Source organism: Callorhinchus milii, unplaced genomic scaffold (assembly GCF_018977255.1).
Source record: "Callorhinchus milii isolate IMCB2004 unplaced genomic scaffold, IMCB_Cmil_1.0 Scaffold5, whole genome shotgun sequence".
NCBI lineage: Eukaryota > Metazoa > Chordata > Chondrichthyes > Chimaeriformes > Callorhinchidae > Callorhinchus > Callorhinchus milii.
In genome coordinates, this window is record NW_024704746.1 from 42,671,787 (window position 1) to 42,687,197 (window position 15,411).

General features: G+C 39.5%; 1 protein-coding gene across 2 annotated transcripts in view; it reads left to right on the plus strand.

The window, feature by feature from the left end:
- Positions 1-959: 959 nt before the first annotated feature.
- Positions 960-15,411, plus strand: part of cftr (CF transmembrane conductance regulator) — a 57,085-nt gene continuing 42,633 nt past the window's right edge. The window contains exons 1-4 of one of the 2 annotated variants that reach the window (XM_007894595.2): positions 960-1,037; positions 11,759-11,869; positions 13,896-14,007; positions 14,911-15,126. In XM_007894595.2, the coding sequence (XP_007892786.1) occupies positions 985-1,037; positions 11,759-11,869; positions 13,896-14,007; positions 14,911-15,126 (492 nt within the window). In that variant the 5' untranslated portion in view covers positions 960-984. Of the gene's footprint in view, positions 1,038-11,758; positions 11,870-13,895; positions 14,008-14,910; positions 15,127-15,411 lie in introns of those variants that run through there. The other variant, XM_042335840.1, reaches the window with a different exon arrangement.

Below are 15,411 nucleotides of genomic sequence, written 5' to 3' on the forward strand. Positions count from 1 at the left end.
TTTTTTTGGAAACACTGTTGAAAGTACAGAGATTTAAACGTGTTGACATACAGGACAGGTACTCGTGAATCCTTCCTGCTGCATCTTAAGCTAATGCAAAAGGTACGTCAACCCTCTGGCTCAGAAGGCTTTAAATTCACAGAAATGAAATTCATATGGGAGTCAGTAAGTAATCATGTTCCAATGTAAAGTAGACTAAACCTTCAGCAAATAAAAAAGAAATTTGGGCAGACACTTGAACAGTTAAACCTGCTATATGTTTAACGATTTACGTTTCTATTTTACTCCAAAGTTTTTATATGTACTGAATTACAGTCTGGGGAGGCTGATGAGATTCAAATCGACCCCCCCCCCCCACACACACACACTACACACACCATCACGATCACATCCAAACCAAGATTCATGTGAGGGGAGACAGAAAACCATTGCAACAATTTACAAACTAGAGCCCCAGAGCTGTGTAACTACTGCACAATTCTGCAATTGGGCTAAACTGCAAAAGCTGATTCAGGGCAAACACCAGCAATTTCTATTGATACCCACATTTACCAGGGTCGCAGTTTAAATATGGGTCGAACCAACAAAACAATAAGTCACTGGAGGAGCTGGTTTTACAACATGTGCATCCAAGTTTCTCACTTATTAAAATAAAAGAGTCGCTTCTCCCCTTCCTTTCTGGCTGAGTTTTCAAATGGACTGTGTGGGGGACAGTGAACTACTAATGTCCAGAATTCCAGCATGGGAGGGAGGGAGGGAGGGAAGGATGGATGGAGAGGGGTGTGTGTGTGGGGGGGGGATTTATTTACCGAGAAGGTAAATAAACAGAGCTGGCAACTTTGCAATTCTCTCTCCAACACACACACACACTCTCTCTCTCTCTCTTTCTCTGGGCAGAGCCATGACATCATCAAACAGAGTTAATAAGGTTGGGTGAGGAGAGCCTCAGCTCTTTAGGTGCTTGAAACTGCTCAGTGGCTGATAATGCAGAGATCGCCCATAGAAAAGGCCAATGCCTTTTCCAAACTCTTCTTCAGGTAAGAAAGAGGCTGCAGACCGCAGCGCTGCCCTTTTGCGCCCTCTGCTCCCCCTTTTTTTTTCATCCTTCGCTGCGCTTTGCAAAAGCCTCAGCCATTTGGAAAGTTTGCAGAGGCGACCCCCCCCCCCCACACCCCCACACCCCGCGCCCCCCGAAGCACTGCACTTTTATTAATCATTATCCGCTCCGGCTCTCGGGTCCACGGGTTTCGATGGCTTCTTTTTTTTTTAATTAGAAAAAAAAATTCTGAATGACCCGAGAGAGGGTACTCGGATCTGATTCGGTCGAAAGACAACTGGAAAGTTCAGAAACACCTGTTAAAAGGTTCCCCTTCTCTCGTCGAGCAGCTCCTCGCAGCCACAGCACAAAGTAATAGCACTCGCCCTTTGCAAATCATTCCCCCAAAGGTTTCTGGTGATGACTGGAGCTTCGCTCTGGTTAATGCACGAGTGTCCTTTGAAGGTTATTTTCTCTCTCTCTCTCTCTCTCTCTCTCCCTCCCCGAAACAAAATCTTGCAAAACTTGTTTGTTTGTCACTCTTCATATAAAAAAAAAGTTTTAAAAGTTTAAGCACTGACTTGACGGTCCACAGGCCAAGGCAAGTCACGGGTTTACTGTTCATGAGTGTAATGAAAAGAAAGTTTTAAAAGGTTTATTGTCTGTCGGTTGGACCTGTGGATACTGTATCACTCCAGAACTTCTCATTGAATCAAATAAGAAGCGGACAAGGTGTGTGCGTCCCTGGTGTTTAAAATAGGTGCCAAATGATCTGAGATTTTCAATATGTTTGGCATCAAAGCATTCGTTTAAAGAATACAAAATAATGTTTGAGTTTGACGCAGCGCTTTTCAAGTCCGGAGGACTTCTTAAGGCGCTTCATAAGATTCACTGCGAAGCGTGGTGACTGTGCATTCTGCAAGCAAACGCGGCGGCCAATTTGCGCTCAGCAATGCCCCGCGGTATGTTTTCACCGGAAAGTGGCCGTGGGTCTATAGGTTGTGATTCAAGGTGCAGACGGTTACTGAGCTGTAAAGCTTTGGATAGAAGCTTCCCGCAAGGTTTTGCCGGCATACTGGTCAAAATTCAAAATTGAATCTGGAATATATGTTGAAATATAATAATGCTTGCAGATATCCGCCCGCAATGTTTTGGCTGCAGGATATACAGTCAATTCGCTTACAGTGTATTCGGTGATGTGCTTTGAGACGTCTCGAAGAAGTGATAAGGCGCTATATCAAATGCAAGAATTATAATAATAATATAATAATCCTTGCATTTGATATAGTGCTTTTCACGTCGGGAGGACGTCCCAAAGCGCATCACGGAACACACTGTAAAGTGAATTGACTGTATATTTGTGGGCGAACGTGGCAGCCAATTGCGCACAGCAATGTCCCACAAACAGTCGTAGATTGAAAATAACCAATTTATTATTGTTTTTGGTTTTGGAGGGATTATTATTAGGCATGTGGAGTAAGGAAACTTGCCCAAGGTTTCGCCCTGACCTGCCTGGAAATGAACTCAGGTCTCTCGCTTGTAAAGCGAGTGCTCTAACCACTGAGCTACAAGACTCCACCAATAATTACTATTATTATTATAATTATTATAACAATGCTTGCAGATGTCAGTCGATTGAAATAAATCAAGGAAGACTTGAGTGGGTTTGAATTATCTGGGTGTACTAACACAAATCTTCAGACAATCACATGGCTATATTAAATAATTACCTGAACGGCAAAATGATTGCCCTTCAGTTCAGTTACAGAACCTTTTTAGTTATAATAGTCTTCAGCTCATTAATTCTCTTTTGTAAATCGTGATTAATATTTCAATAATAGCAGATTAGAACTTGGAATCTGTAATAAATTCCAGCACAGGACTCTGCTAAACGACAGCATAAAAACACAACCTCTTGCATCTAAAAATCTGCCTCTTTGACTGTGCCTAGAATCATCTTCCTCTTACAAGACAAGAATTTACATTTATATAGTGCCTTTGACATCATGAGGATGTCCCAAAGTGCTTACTACATTCCACTTCTTCCTTACTTGGCTTCCAACCCCGTCTTTGTGTAGCTACATGAGACATTATCCTATGTGAAGGGCGTACAAAATAATGTAATTAGTTGTTTCTGTTGTTGTATATAAATCATTTGAATAATGCACATTTTTAAATGATTTTAATGTCTCGTTAGTATTAGATTGATTAGGTATTGAATATATGCCTTTCATGGGAAATGGAATATTGGTTGGAATATTGCTACAGTCTTGGTATTTCTTTTCGTCCAACTCTCAATTTAGATGATTGACATTATTCCCTTATTGAAATAAAAAGTTCTTTTACAGCATTTGTTCCCATTTGCTTGTAAAGAATTGATGGATCAAACATTTCTCCACATCTGATTGTTTTAGGGTATCTGGGCAGTAAATTGCTTTTATGTCTCTTGCATTGTTTACACATAGTTGTTCATTAATGTAACTTTTGACACTTGACGATTACGTCTGGTGGGAAACTCAATAAAATATAAAGGATGAATTAATAATCAACTTTGTTGGACATTTAACCCCATGTTAGAGCAGAAAGTGCACTCACCTAGACTGATGCATGCAAACAAAATTACCTGCCAATGCATTAATATTTGACTTCTTTGGTCAGCAACCCAAGTTTGGGGTTTGGATTCTAGCCGGAATACAGGTTCAGTTTTGTACACAGAAAAGGCCATTGTGGTTCTCAGTCCTGGAGTGTAGGTTTGCAATACCTTACTCTTACTCAGGGAGTTGCTCTCTCTGCCTCCTCTTTCCCCTTGTGTGCACTGGAAGGTTAATATCAACACATCTCCTGGATAGCAGGTAGCTTGAATGAAAACTTGTCCCTAATCAATACTTCTCAGGAACTATTTCCAGAGCGCAAAACTGTTCACAAGTTCCAGCACATCATCACTCATAATATATTCCAATGACCTCAAGTAATCGAAATTGCATGCTGTTGACCAAGTGACTGTTAAGCGGCAAAGAGCAGAAGCTGAACTGCGACTGTAAGGTGACATGCATTTGGTTCATACTGGAAACCACTACAAAGCTTTTAAAATTGTACTTGACTCCTGAATGGTGATGCAGTAATTCAGCGTACTAGTGTTCCATGCTATGGATACAGAACTGTGCCCATAATTTGACCTATCTTATAATTGCTGCGTCATTGGGAGTCGCAAAATGCTTTCTCACATGTAGAGATGAAAACACATACACAAATCACATAACACAATATTTGCTCACACATACGTACACCCACACAAATTATATAATACCTTTCACGTCAGGAGGACATCTCAAAACAACACAAACACAACACACACAAACACAAGACAGACACAACATACACATGTTATTCCAGAATATCTAGCACCCACCTCCTCACAGGGAATTATGCTAGGAGAGTCATGGATTCATAGTCAGAGAACGATATATTGGCAAAGAGGAAAGACACAAATAAATTTATACTTTACAAAAAAAAATCCTGAAGTAATGAAATTGTACACATATGCCAAAACATTATCATCTGGTTCCATACCACTGAATACGTTGGCATTTCTTCCAGTGTCCTGGCCAACAATCCCCCAACTGTAGAGTCCGGTAGCTCAGTGGTTAGAGCACTCGCCTTGCAAGCAAGAGACCTGAGTTCGATTCCCGGCAGGGTGAAACCTTGGGCAAGTTTCCGTACCCAACATGCCTGATAATAATCCCTCAAGAAAAAAACAATAATAATTTGGTCACTCAATCCATGACTGTTTGTGGGACACTGCTGTGCGCAATTGACTGCCGGTTTCGCCCACAAATATACAGTCAATTCACTTTACAGTATATTCTGTGAAGCGCTTTGAGACGTCTCGAAGACGTGAAAAGCGCTATATCAAATGCAAGGATTATTATTATAACAAAAATTGGTCACTCACTCCATGGCCACTTGTGGGATATTGCTATGCGCAATTGGCTTCCATGTTTCGCCCACAGTCAATTCACTTTACAGTATATCCTGTGAAGCGCTTTGAGATGTCGCGATGATGTGATAAGGCGCTAAATCAAATGCAAAGATTATTTTATCTATTATTGATTTGTTGATAGGTTTAAAAAAAAGCATTCGGTTTATTAGCCCATTTACCTAAGAGCACATCATATCAATGTCAACAGTGCTTATCCTTTCATTGCAACATTACTTGAAAATGTTCTTATTCTGTCTCAATTCCAAATTCTATTCATTTTGATTCACTAAATTGCATCGATGTCCTCAGTTACCCTGCAACCTACCCCACCACCACCACTAGGTTGGGCTCCAACTTTGCCAGTGTATAGTGCTCCAAAATATTATACTACGTGAAGGATGCTGTATAAGTACAAGTTGTTGTTGTTTTGTGATATCCTCATGATGTGAAAGGCACTATGTAAGTGTAAATTGTTGGTGTTCATGTTAGCTAGAATTATAATTATCGGCCTTTGGTGATTCAAATCATTTTCCGTGATTTTATGGTTTGGTGACCAGCCTCGATTGGGAAGTACATTTTTCACTGCGTTTCCTCAGTGATTTCCTCAGGGACGTTCCTCAGGGACATCCTCCCGACGTGAAAGGCGCTCTATAAATGGAATCTTGTTGTTGTTGAGTTATTGCGACCCTACCACCTGAAATTGTTCTTTACTTAATATATTAATCAGAAATGATGATAGTGGCACATTACATCAAAAGCAATGGATCTGCAGTATAATCACGTCTTGTGCCATCTTTCATTTACAAAATAACTCGCATTCTTTTCATTGCTTATCATTTTTAAATATTTCAAAGCACTTTACAGGTAATGATTTCAAATGACATTATTTGTAGATGAACATCTACCCACAGCAAGCCCTCACAAAAAGGCCATGAAATGAATAATCAATTGTATTTGGGAGGATTGTTGGCCTGGACACTGGGAGAAACTCCCGTTTTTCTTTGAGTAGTATCATCGAATCTTTAACAACCACTTGAACAGGCAAATTGGACCTTGATTTACTGTGCCATGCCAAGGATGGCACTTCTGACAATACAGCACTTACCTAGCACTGCACTGGAATGTCATCTTAATGTGGCACAAAAATTCTGACCCAGAGAAGAAAGTGCTACCAACTGAGCCAAAGGGTGACACGTTCAGAGATAAGATGCATTTAAAGAATTACGTGAGAAATAGAGTGTGCACATGATGGACTAGTAGTTCATTCCTACCTGATATTGCATTGATACTAAATCTGTCAACAAGTCAACTAGTTCTGCTTGTTTAAGAATTGCATTTTAATTGTCTGGTAAATTGATTGGTCTTTGCTGCCATGAAACTTAACACTTCTTTCAGACAGATTGTAAGTTAGCCAGCTGTTTGAAAACAAGGGAACGATCCATTGTGTAAGGAAGATGATTTTGGATGATAAAAAAAACTAGCTTGCTGGAGAGTTACAGAAAACATGCTCTGCTTGTTGATTGTTTGAGCTTGCTTGAGTTAAAGGAGGATAAATCATATAAGAGTCCATTAGTAGGGTGAACCACTATTTATCAGACAAAATAGTCCTACAAAATAGATGGTAGCACTCTTGTTTTTTAGTTAGAATTGAAACAGAAGTGGAACTCTTGAGCTCACAGTCCAGGCTGACATGACAGTGCAATGCTAACGGAGCGCTACATTGTCAAAAGTGGCCATTCTTCAGATGAGACATTAAACTGAGGTTCCATTTGCCCTGTCAGTTGGGATGTTTAAGGTCCCAAGGCAAAGAGAAGAGAGTTTCTCCTGGTGTCCTAGCAAACAATCCCCAAATAAAATTGTTTATTCACTTCCATGTGGGTACACTGCTGTGTGGAAATTGGCTGCTACGTTTGTCTGCAAAAATACACTCACTACGACTTACAGTAATTTGAGATGTTCAGCAATATCGTAAGGTGCTATAGCAAATGCATGATTATATATATGTATATATGTTATTTATAGTATGTGCTGTAGAGACATAGGCTGTAGAAACATATGCTGCGATTATCTTGTTATTAGCAATGCATGTTCCTTGGTGGTGTTGGTTATAATAATGAAGAAACGACAAAAACACTTTTGATACATTTGAAAAGGATCATTTAACTGAAGCTTGAATCTGTGTACAGAAGGATTGAACTGTGTAAATGCTAATTTCCCTGTTAAGTGCCATTAAATTGATATTGTGATATATCATACTGATACAATTGTTAACAGTTCTATTTATTATCTCACTACCTTTACTATCTTGTTTTAATGTGTTAACCTCTGATCTGTGCTGTCATGAAAGGTGCTATAGAAAAAACAACTTATTCTTATTGGTCCTGTTCAAGGGATTTTAATGGTGTTGTAAGTGATCAGGTGTAATCCAGTATACAGAGCAATTACCAAGTCATCGTAAGGCTGACAAAGGTAAGTACAGGTTCCAGGTTGGAGACTATGATTGCCTGGTCAGTTGTTTTCCTTTACAAGAGTCAATGTGCAAAATAATCCCCAATCCTAACAGAGAGCAAACTTCCGAGCAACATGCATATATATAATATGTTTAGTATGTGCTGTAGAGACATATGCTGTTGATCCCTGTAGCTCAGTCATTAGAGCACTCGCTTCGCAAGCGAGAAACCGCGGTTCAATTCCCGACAGGACAAAATGTTGGGCAATTTGCTTACTCCACACGCCTCTGTTTACCTAGCAGCAAGTAGGAACCTGGTTGTTAGTTGATTGACGGATCACTTTTCCTGGGGCAATAATTCCTTCAAAATTATTTTTGAAAACAAATAATAAATTGGTCACTACAATCCGTGACTGTTTGTGAGGCACTGCTGTGTGCAATTGGCTGCCACGTTTTGCCCACAAATATACAGTCAATTCACTTTACATATTCTGTGAAGTGCTTTATGAGACGTCTTGAAGACCTGATAAGGCACTATACCAAATGCAAGGATTATTATTATTATTATAGCACTCCCTTCATGTAGGATAATGTCTCAGAGCACAATCCAGTAGAAAGTGGGGGGAACAAAATTGTTTAATGCCGATCTGAATTTGTGAAGGACCAGTTTTGCACACACTACTGTTCTGCCACTTAAGTAGAATGCTCACAGGTGGGCAAAGGTCTTCAGTCTGCTGTTGGCAATATGGAATGCTGTATCCATCTGGCACTGTCAACAACATCATTGTGAGAAATGGACTTCACAGTTTGGGGAAGCCCCAGAAATGAATTTATAAAAAGAAACATCAGGAAAATAAACTGCCTGAAATGTCTTTAAGTGCACTGACTAGGATGTCAGAATGTAACACTTCACAAAAAAGCTTGGTGTGGTCCCCTTCTTTAGTATTTGTGCCGATATGAGCAGTAACACTGCCTGGTTTCCACCACGGTGTAAAGATCTACCATGATGGTTCAGTGTACGTTACACCGAGTGCATAGTATTGTCAATCAGAAGGAAAATGCAACCAAAATAATGATGCACAGAAGTGAAATGTATTCCATATTCATATTCATGGAGAAATGATATTCTGCCGTGCTTCCTGTGCTGGAGCAAGAAGTTGACAGGAAAGAAATACCAAAGGGAAACTGACCAGAGATTAACAAGACAAATAAAGGAAACTTTCCCCTGCAGTTGGCCAAATATTTAGAATGAGGTCTTTCTACCCAAACTAAAAGTCAGATAGAAAGACAGAATTTCAGAAAAGAACCAATATCAAGCTCCCAACATCGCCATTGCATTATTGCAGATGCCACCCTTTGGATTAGACATGAAACCAAGATATCGTCTGCTTGTTCAGGTGGATGCAAAAGATTCCATGAAACTGCTCGAAAGGAGAAGGACATTGCACTCAATGGCCAGGTCAACAATCGCCCAGATAGAATTGGTGACTAACTTTATAACTATTAATGGCAAATTGCTATGTGAAAATTTGCTGCCGTGTTTATCAACAAATGCATAGTCACTATAATTGATAGCAATTGTAAATTTATGACATTTTGCCATGATAGGATACATATAAAATGCAAAATAATATTATTATTATTAAAGATTTTTTATTATCGCAACACAATTATCTGTAAGACTTTATGGCGTCTCACAGGTCAGAAAGCAAAGATTAGTGCAACTCTTTCAAGGACATCTGCAGGTGGTGCAAGGAGACGTTGTCCATCATTAAAACTATTGGATGGTGTAACGAGGCAGCAAAGACAGCAAATAAGTCGGGAGCGCTACCAGACTGCTAACCTCCCAACCCATTCAGTTGATTTCTGTAAGAGGATGTGAGGTACATATGCAAAAGCATTACAAAAGAGATCAAACTCCTCACCCAAATCTTGTACGAAGTACAGATCAGTTAACTTCAAGTAGACCACTACGTAATCCTTATGCTTGTGTGGAGGGCATTGTTTCTGGAAGCTCAAAAGAGGGGAGATTCAATGACATGATTCAAGTGTGACTGAGATGAAGGGTCTAGAAATGTTTGTAGTCAACATAAATAAACATTTTTATGTATAGTTTCTTAATTCCTCATTCAATTGCAACTTTCAAAGATTGCACTAGAGGACATGGCCCAAAACAGATACTTCCTTTACCCCTTAGCGATTATGAAAGCACATTGGCATTATTTTGAGGTTTACAATGGTCCCACAAATGTTAACGTTATGGAGGACACAACAGTATGCTTGCTGTCAGAAGAAGATTACATTTGATTGTACCTTTTTTTTAAAAAAATGGTTTAAAATCTTTCAGTTTTTGCTCAGTATACTTGGGTCACTCCAACCTACCCTGCACCTGCTGTGTGAAGGAGACTGTAGATCATCTGTCTCTGCCAATGTTTGTCTTAGCCAATGTCATGAGGCACCCTTAGGTATTTGTGACCAGGCATGAACACACCTTTCAGTTTATTCCCACAGTGAGGTGCCAGGCCTTAGTTGTACGACATGCCTAAGATGACAAGATTGGTTCAGATGAAGAAGACCATTTGGTCCATTTGAACTCAATCTTCCCGAATATCTACCTTACTGTTTTCCTATCACAACATTAAGCTATATGTTTAAATGAGTCCAGCATCCTGAACTCAACCACCCTTCCTGGCAACCTGTTCCAGTTATTAATTACTGACTGTTTATGGTGTCTGTGCAGAAATTGCCCTTTGCAACTCTAAACTCAGGTTGTCTCATTCTACTGTCTTGGTACCTCTAAAATATTGATCCAGATTTATTTTTTCAATCTGATTTAAAATTGTAATACACCTTGAGTTGTCTTCTCTCGAGACTGAAGAGCCCTAGCTAATTTGATTTAACCTAGTCTAATCGTTGTTCATAGCTCATTCCACTAGGCTGAGGATCATCTTCTTTGCTCTTCTCTACATTGCATCCAGTGTTTCGGCAGCTTTCCCTATGTCACACCGACCAAACTGTATGCAGTATTTTAGGTGCAGCCTGACTGAAGCATTGTAGCTTGAGCATCCGGGGATCATCATTCAATGGGTTAAACACATTAGCCAGTGTTTTGATATGGTGAGAGATGAGTCAACTCACAACCCAAGATCTCTTTCAGCTTACCCCTTGGTAAATTGGATTGTTTGTGGGACCCTGTGGAGTCCTGTAGCTTAGTGGTTAGAGCATTTGCCTCACAAGCTAGAGGATTTGGGTTTGTTTCCCTGGCACTCCGAAACATTGGACAAGTTTCCTTATTCCACATGCCTAAGTTCACCTAGCAGTAAGTAGGAACCTCGATTGGTGGATCATTTTTCCGGGGTTAATAATCCCTTCAAGAAAAATAATAATAATTTGCTCACTCAATCCACGACTGGTTGTGGGACACTGCTGTGTACAATTGGCTGCCACGTTTCGCCCACAAAGTATACAGTCAATTCACTTTACAGTATATTCTGTGAAACACTTTGATACGTCTCAAAGACGTGATAAGGTGCTATATCAAATGCAAGGATTATTATTTATTCTATCCTTCCCATCGAGCACATGTGTTTCCTATTCTTAGATCCCATATGTATGTATAATTTGTATTTATTTGTATTAAACTTTATTTGCCAGTTGTCAGCCCATATGCCTACACTGTCAAGTTCTCTTTGTATATAAAAAAATAAATAACTTGTGCTTTTATTGAGCCTCATCATGTTGAAATATTTTAAAGTCCATGGCAGGTAATTACTGTCGATTAAAGTGACTTTTTTGTTGGCAAATGCAGCAGCCGTTTGAATGAGTATGGTTGCCACAAACATCCGTGAGGTGAATAATATTAATAATCCTTGAATGGTCCGTTTATCTAGTGAGTTTACCTTTATGGTTGGCCCACAGAATACATTTTCGTGATTGAATATTTCTTGATATGCCATAAATCAAGAAATATTCAATCAAGAAAAAAATGAACACACTTGTATGTGGTTTTACTTAGACTCATGCAAATGTTTGTTGGGGGTATTCTTGATGGCCTCTTGGGCCTCTTCCGGCCCGAGGGCCACAGGTTGACCACCGCAGCTCTAAAGGATTGTTGACCGTGTCACTGGGAAAATATCCATGTCTCTTTTCCAATAATATCTTTCAAATCTATCTAACCAGGTTAACCAGACTTTGATTTAACGTTTAGTTCAAAAGACAACCCCTGTAAACAATGCAGAGCTCTCCCAGTGAAACATTATATTAGTGTGAACTTTTTAATGTTTGTATTCCACAGATGGCCAAAACCCATTTTAAAAAAAGGTTACAGACAAAAGTTGGAGCTGTCAGATATCTATCAGATTCCTTCTTCAGACTCTGCAGATGATCTTTCTGAGATGTTAGAAAAGTAAGTGATGAAATTGTTTAAACTAAGTCTTTTCAACTTAATATTGTTAAATAGTTTCGAATGATAAAAAAACAAAGCTCGAATAAGCAATTACACTTCACCATCAATGAATACACAATTTCATATTAAATAAATGGATACATGGGATGTTACTGTGGTATTGACCATTCTCCAAGGACTGGCATTGGAGTGGAAAATTTCCTAGCGGGATTCCTCTGGCTCCCTAGCCCATCATGGACACAATGTTCTATGTACCCATTTAATCAGAAGTTCAAGACAAGAACGTATTTGTAGCATAATCTCTGTGTGATTTAGAGAATGCTCTTTCACTGTTACAGAGCATTCTTATCAATATACTCTTAACACAAACTAATTACCAGAGTTTCTTTACAGCAACTTTTTGTTCCAATCATCTCACAGGTCTTCATAAAGTCAGTCTCCAGCCGATGAATGCCATTCCTTTGATCCTTTCCTTGGTGGCTCTGCCTTTCTTTTTGGTATCTCCTTTATTTCTCCCGACTTCAGGTTGGCAGGATACAACAGGCATAAAGTGAATGCCTGATTTATCTGGAGGAATATTAGTCAAGACACTGGGTAGAAATCTCTTCTCTTTCTGAATAGTCACAAGATCAGTTGTTGATGAAGAAAGCACTTCGGCCCATCTTTTCTCATACTTCTAGAATACCTACCCTACTGTCCTCCCATCACACCATCAAGCTTTTTTTTAATGAGTTCAATGTCCTGAACTCAGCCACTCTTCCTGGCAACCTGATCCAGTCATTAATTACTCTCTAAATAAAGCACAAACTCCTGATGTCTGGCCTGAAATTGCTTTTTACAACTTGAAACCTATGCCCTTTTGTCCTACCATATGTAAGAAAGGCAGATACAAGAGGTTGCATTAAAGTTCATGGGAGGGAGTGGGAAGGGGAAATTAACACAAAGCATGTCAGTTCAAGACTGGGAGAAGTATAGCAGTGCCCAGCATGGATTTATGAAAAGGAATTCGGGAGGTAAATCACTTGTACAATAAATGAGAGTGTGTCTGACAGACTGTGCCCCAGATCTCGCTATGGTCCTCTAACTTTCCTCCAAAACTTAAAGGTTGTCTTTTCACCGAGGCGTCAATTAATTCTTTGCACTGGTTTATTTATTATAGTTTCACTTTTTAATCCTAATTTCATGACAGCACATAACAGTCAGTAGGCAGTCAGTCAATAAGAACATTCATTTGTGGGAACATTTGCTCAGTCACCCATTAATTCTCAGCTAGATTCTGCAGCCTTTGCTTAACAAGAATGACCGGACAGAGACACAGGATACAATTTTTTTGCAAGAATGTTTTCAGTAAGAGGTGATTGCGATGTAACCATGAAGTTAGTGAAATATCAAACTTTGGGTGCTTGGCTTATGTTGTGAAGAGTCTGCTTTATGAACCCGCTTCCAGGTTGTAATCATATCACTGATGGGTCGTTGCCATTGACAAACAGCCTTTTAACAAGCGCACATAAAATTTCATCAATTCTTCATCTTGGCATTAAATAGCGAGGACCTGCCTTTATCACAGCACTTCAGCAATGAATACAGACACCGTGTCCAAAACAATCTAGGTTTCGGATTTGTTCGCTTTGATTTATTTTCGCAACTGACTGGAAAATCTCCAAAGCCTTTTATTTGCCTGTTAGTTTGTGCAGCACTCTTCAGCATTCTAAATAATCTCAGTATATGACCTTTCAATGTAATTAAATCATCCCTCCCCACGCCCCTACGGTGTGATATAGAGTTGGGCATCATTAATCCACGACAAATGTGGCCCAAATGGAATGTGAACTTTCTGTTCAAATCCAACTTTTGCGAAGGTTAGATCTTCAGGGGCTCTTTGTCCTGGTTTTAAATGGACACGGTTATTTTCTCCAAATCCCCTTGGTTAAGTTTAAGTGGAACAAAATATTCCAGAGGTATCTGAGGCTCCCTGTAAGCATTTGCACGGCCGATCTAATTGACACGTTGTTGTCGTCTTTTGCAGGGAATGGGACAGAGAGCTCGCAACCTCAAAGGACAACCCAAAACTTGTCAATGCACTGCGGCGATGCTTTTTCTGGAGATTTATGTTCTATGGAGTTCTGCTGTATTTTGTGGTGAGGTTTTGTCCAAAAAAGATGCTATCGGTTTTTCCCCCAAACCATCTTGTGGGTCAGATCAAAATATTTTGTGATGCAAAATACATTTGCAACGATTTGTATCATTTTAGGGCATTGCATTCAATTGCACAATTTTATTACTAGGAGACACAAGCAAAAGATTTTGCTAACATAGATTTTGTCTAGTACCCTGAACCCCAACAGAGTGTGCAAGCAACAGTTCAGTACTGTGTTGAAGATTTGTATTTAAAACTAATTTGATTTGACCTACAGTATAATGATCATTAAACTTGGGATCATTAATCCAGTGTGGGATAGCTAACAGTTGCAGAATGAACACTTCAGTATAGTGGCAGACTGCCAATTAACCTTGCGGACAGAGCTTCCCTCACCACTTTAACTTCAGATGAGATGATGGTAGCATTCAAATCCATCTGGTGATCAAGGTAATGAGCATGATACAACTTGAGGAATACCTAACAGACAACAGTGTTCAGTGACTGATCGCGTGAAACCCACAACACCTGCTCTTATCTGACAAGGATAGACTTATCCAAGTGATCTTCACACGTGAGGGTTTACACAACTGAGATCCTATAACAAACCCTCCTTCTTATAGAAACCATAAAGAAACTCAAGGTACTTATCTCTTAGACCTTCTGCAAGAAGGAACTTACAAGACAGGAGGACTACAATAAGCAAAAGATCAGAGCTCTGCTGTTATTAAGGAGGGACTCCCAACTGTTAAATGCGGGAAACTTATCATTTCCTAATCTAAGCTTTTAAAACATGCTAGTTGTATCACTGGAGCTCGGCAGTACATGTAAGGTGCTGAATAGTATCCAACTCTTCAACAATTCTCATATGCCATTTCTTAGCAATATTTGTTCTTTCCAACAGGAATTCACCAAAGCTGTACAGCCTCTCTGCCTCGGACGTATAATAGCATCATACAACAAGAGGAATACATACGAGCGTGAAATTGCATATTATCTAGCTCTTGGGCTCTGCTGTCTTTTCATAGTGAGGACACTTTTTCTGCACCCTGCTGTCTTTGGTCTCCAACATTTGGGAATGCAGATGAGGATAGCACTGTTCAGTTTAATTTATAAGAAGGTAATGACATGAGTTTGTATGTGCGTGAGTATAAATTACACTTAGTTCTAGGTTTACTCTTATTTATTTCAGAGCGGGCAGAATGTGGCAGATTCTTAAATACAGCTTTAATTTTGAAGCCGGTTTTCGGTAAGTGCTTCAAAGGGAAAACAGACTTCAAAGTAAAGATTGAATTCAACAATTTGTCAAATTTTGCACACACTAAAATGCATCGTAAATAGAGTATATCTTGACCCAGATGGAATTTCGTTCCAATCCTGTTGTAAGTAGGATGCCAATTCTGTT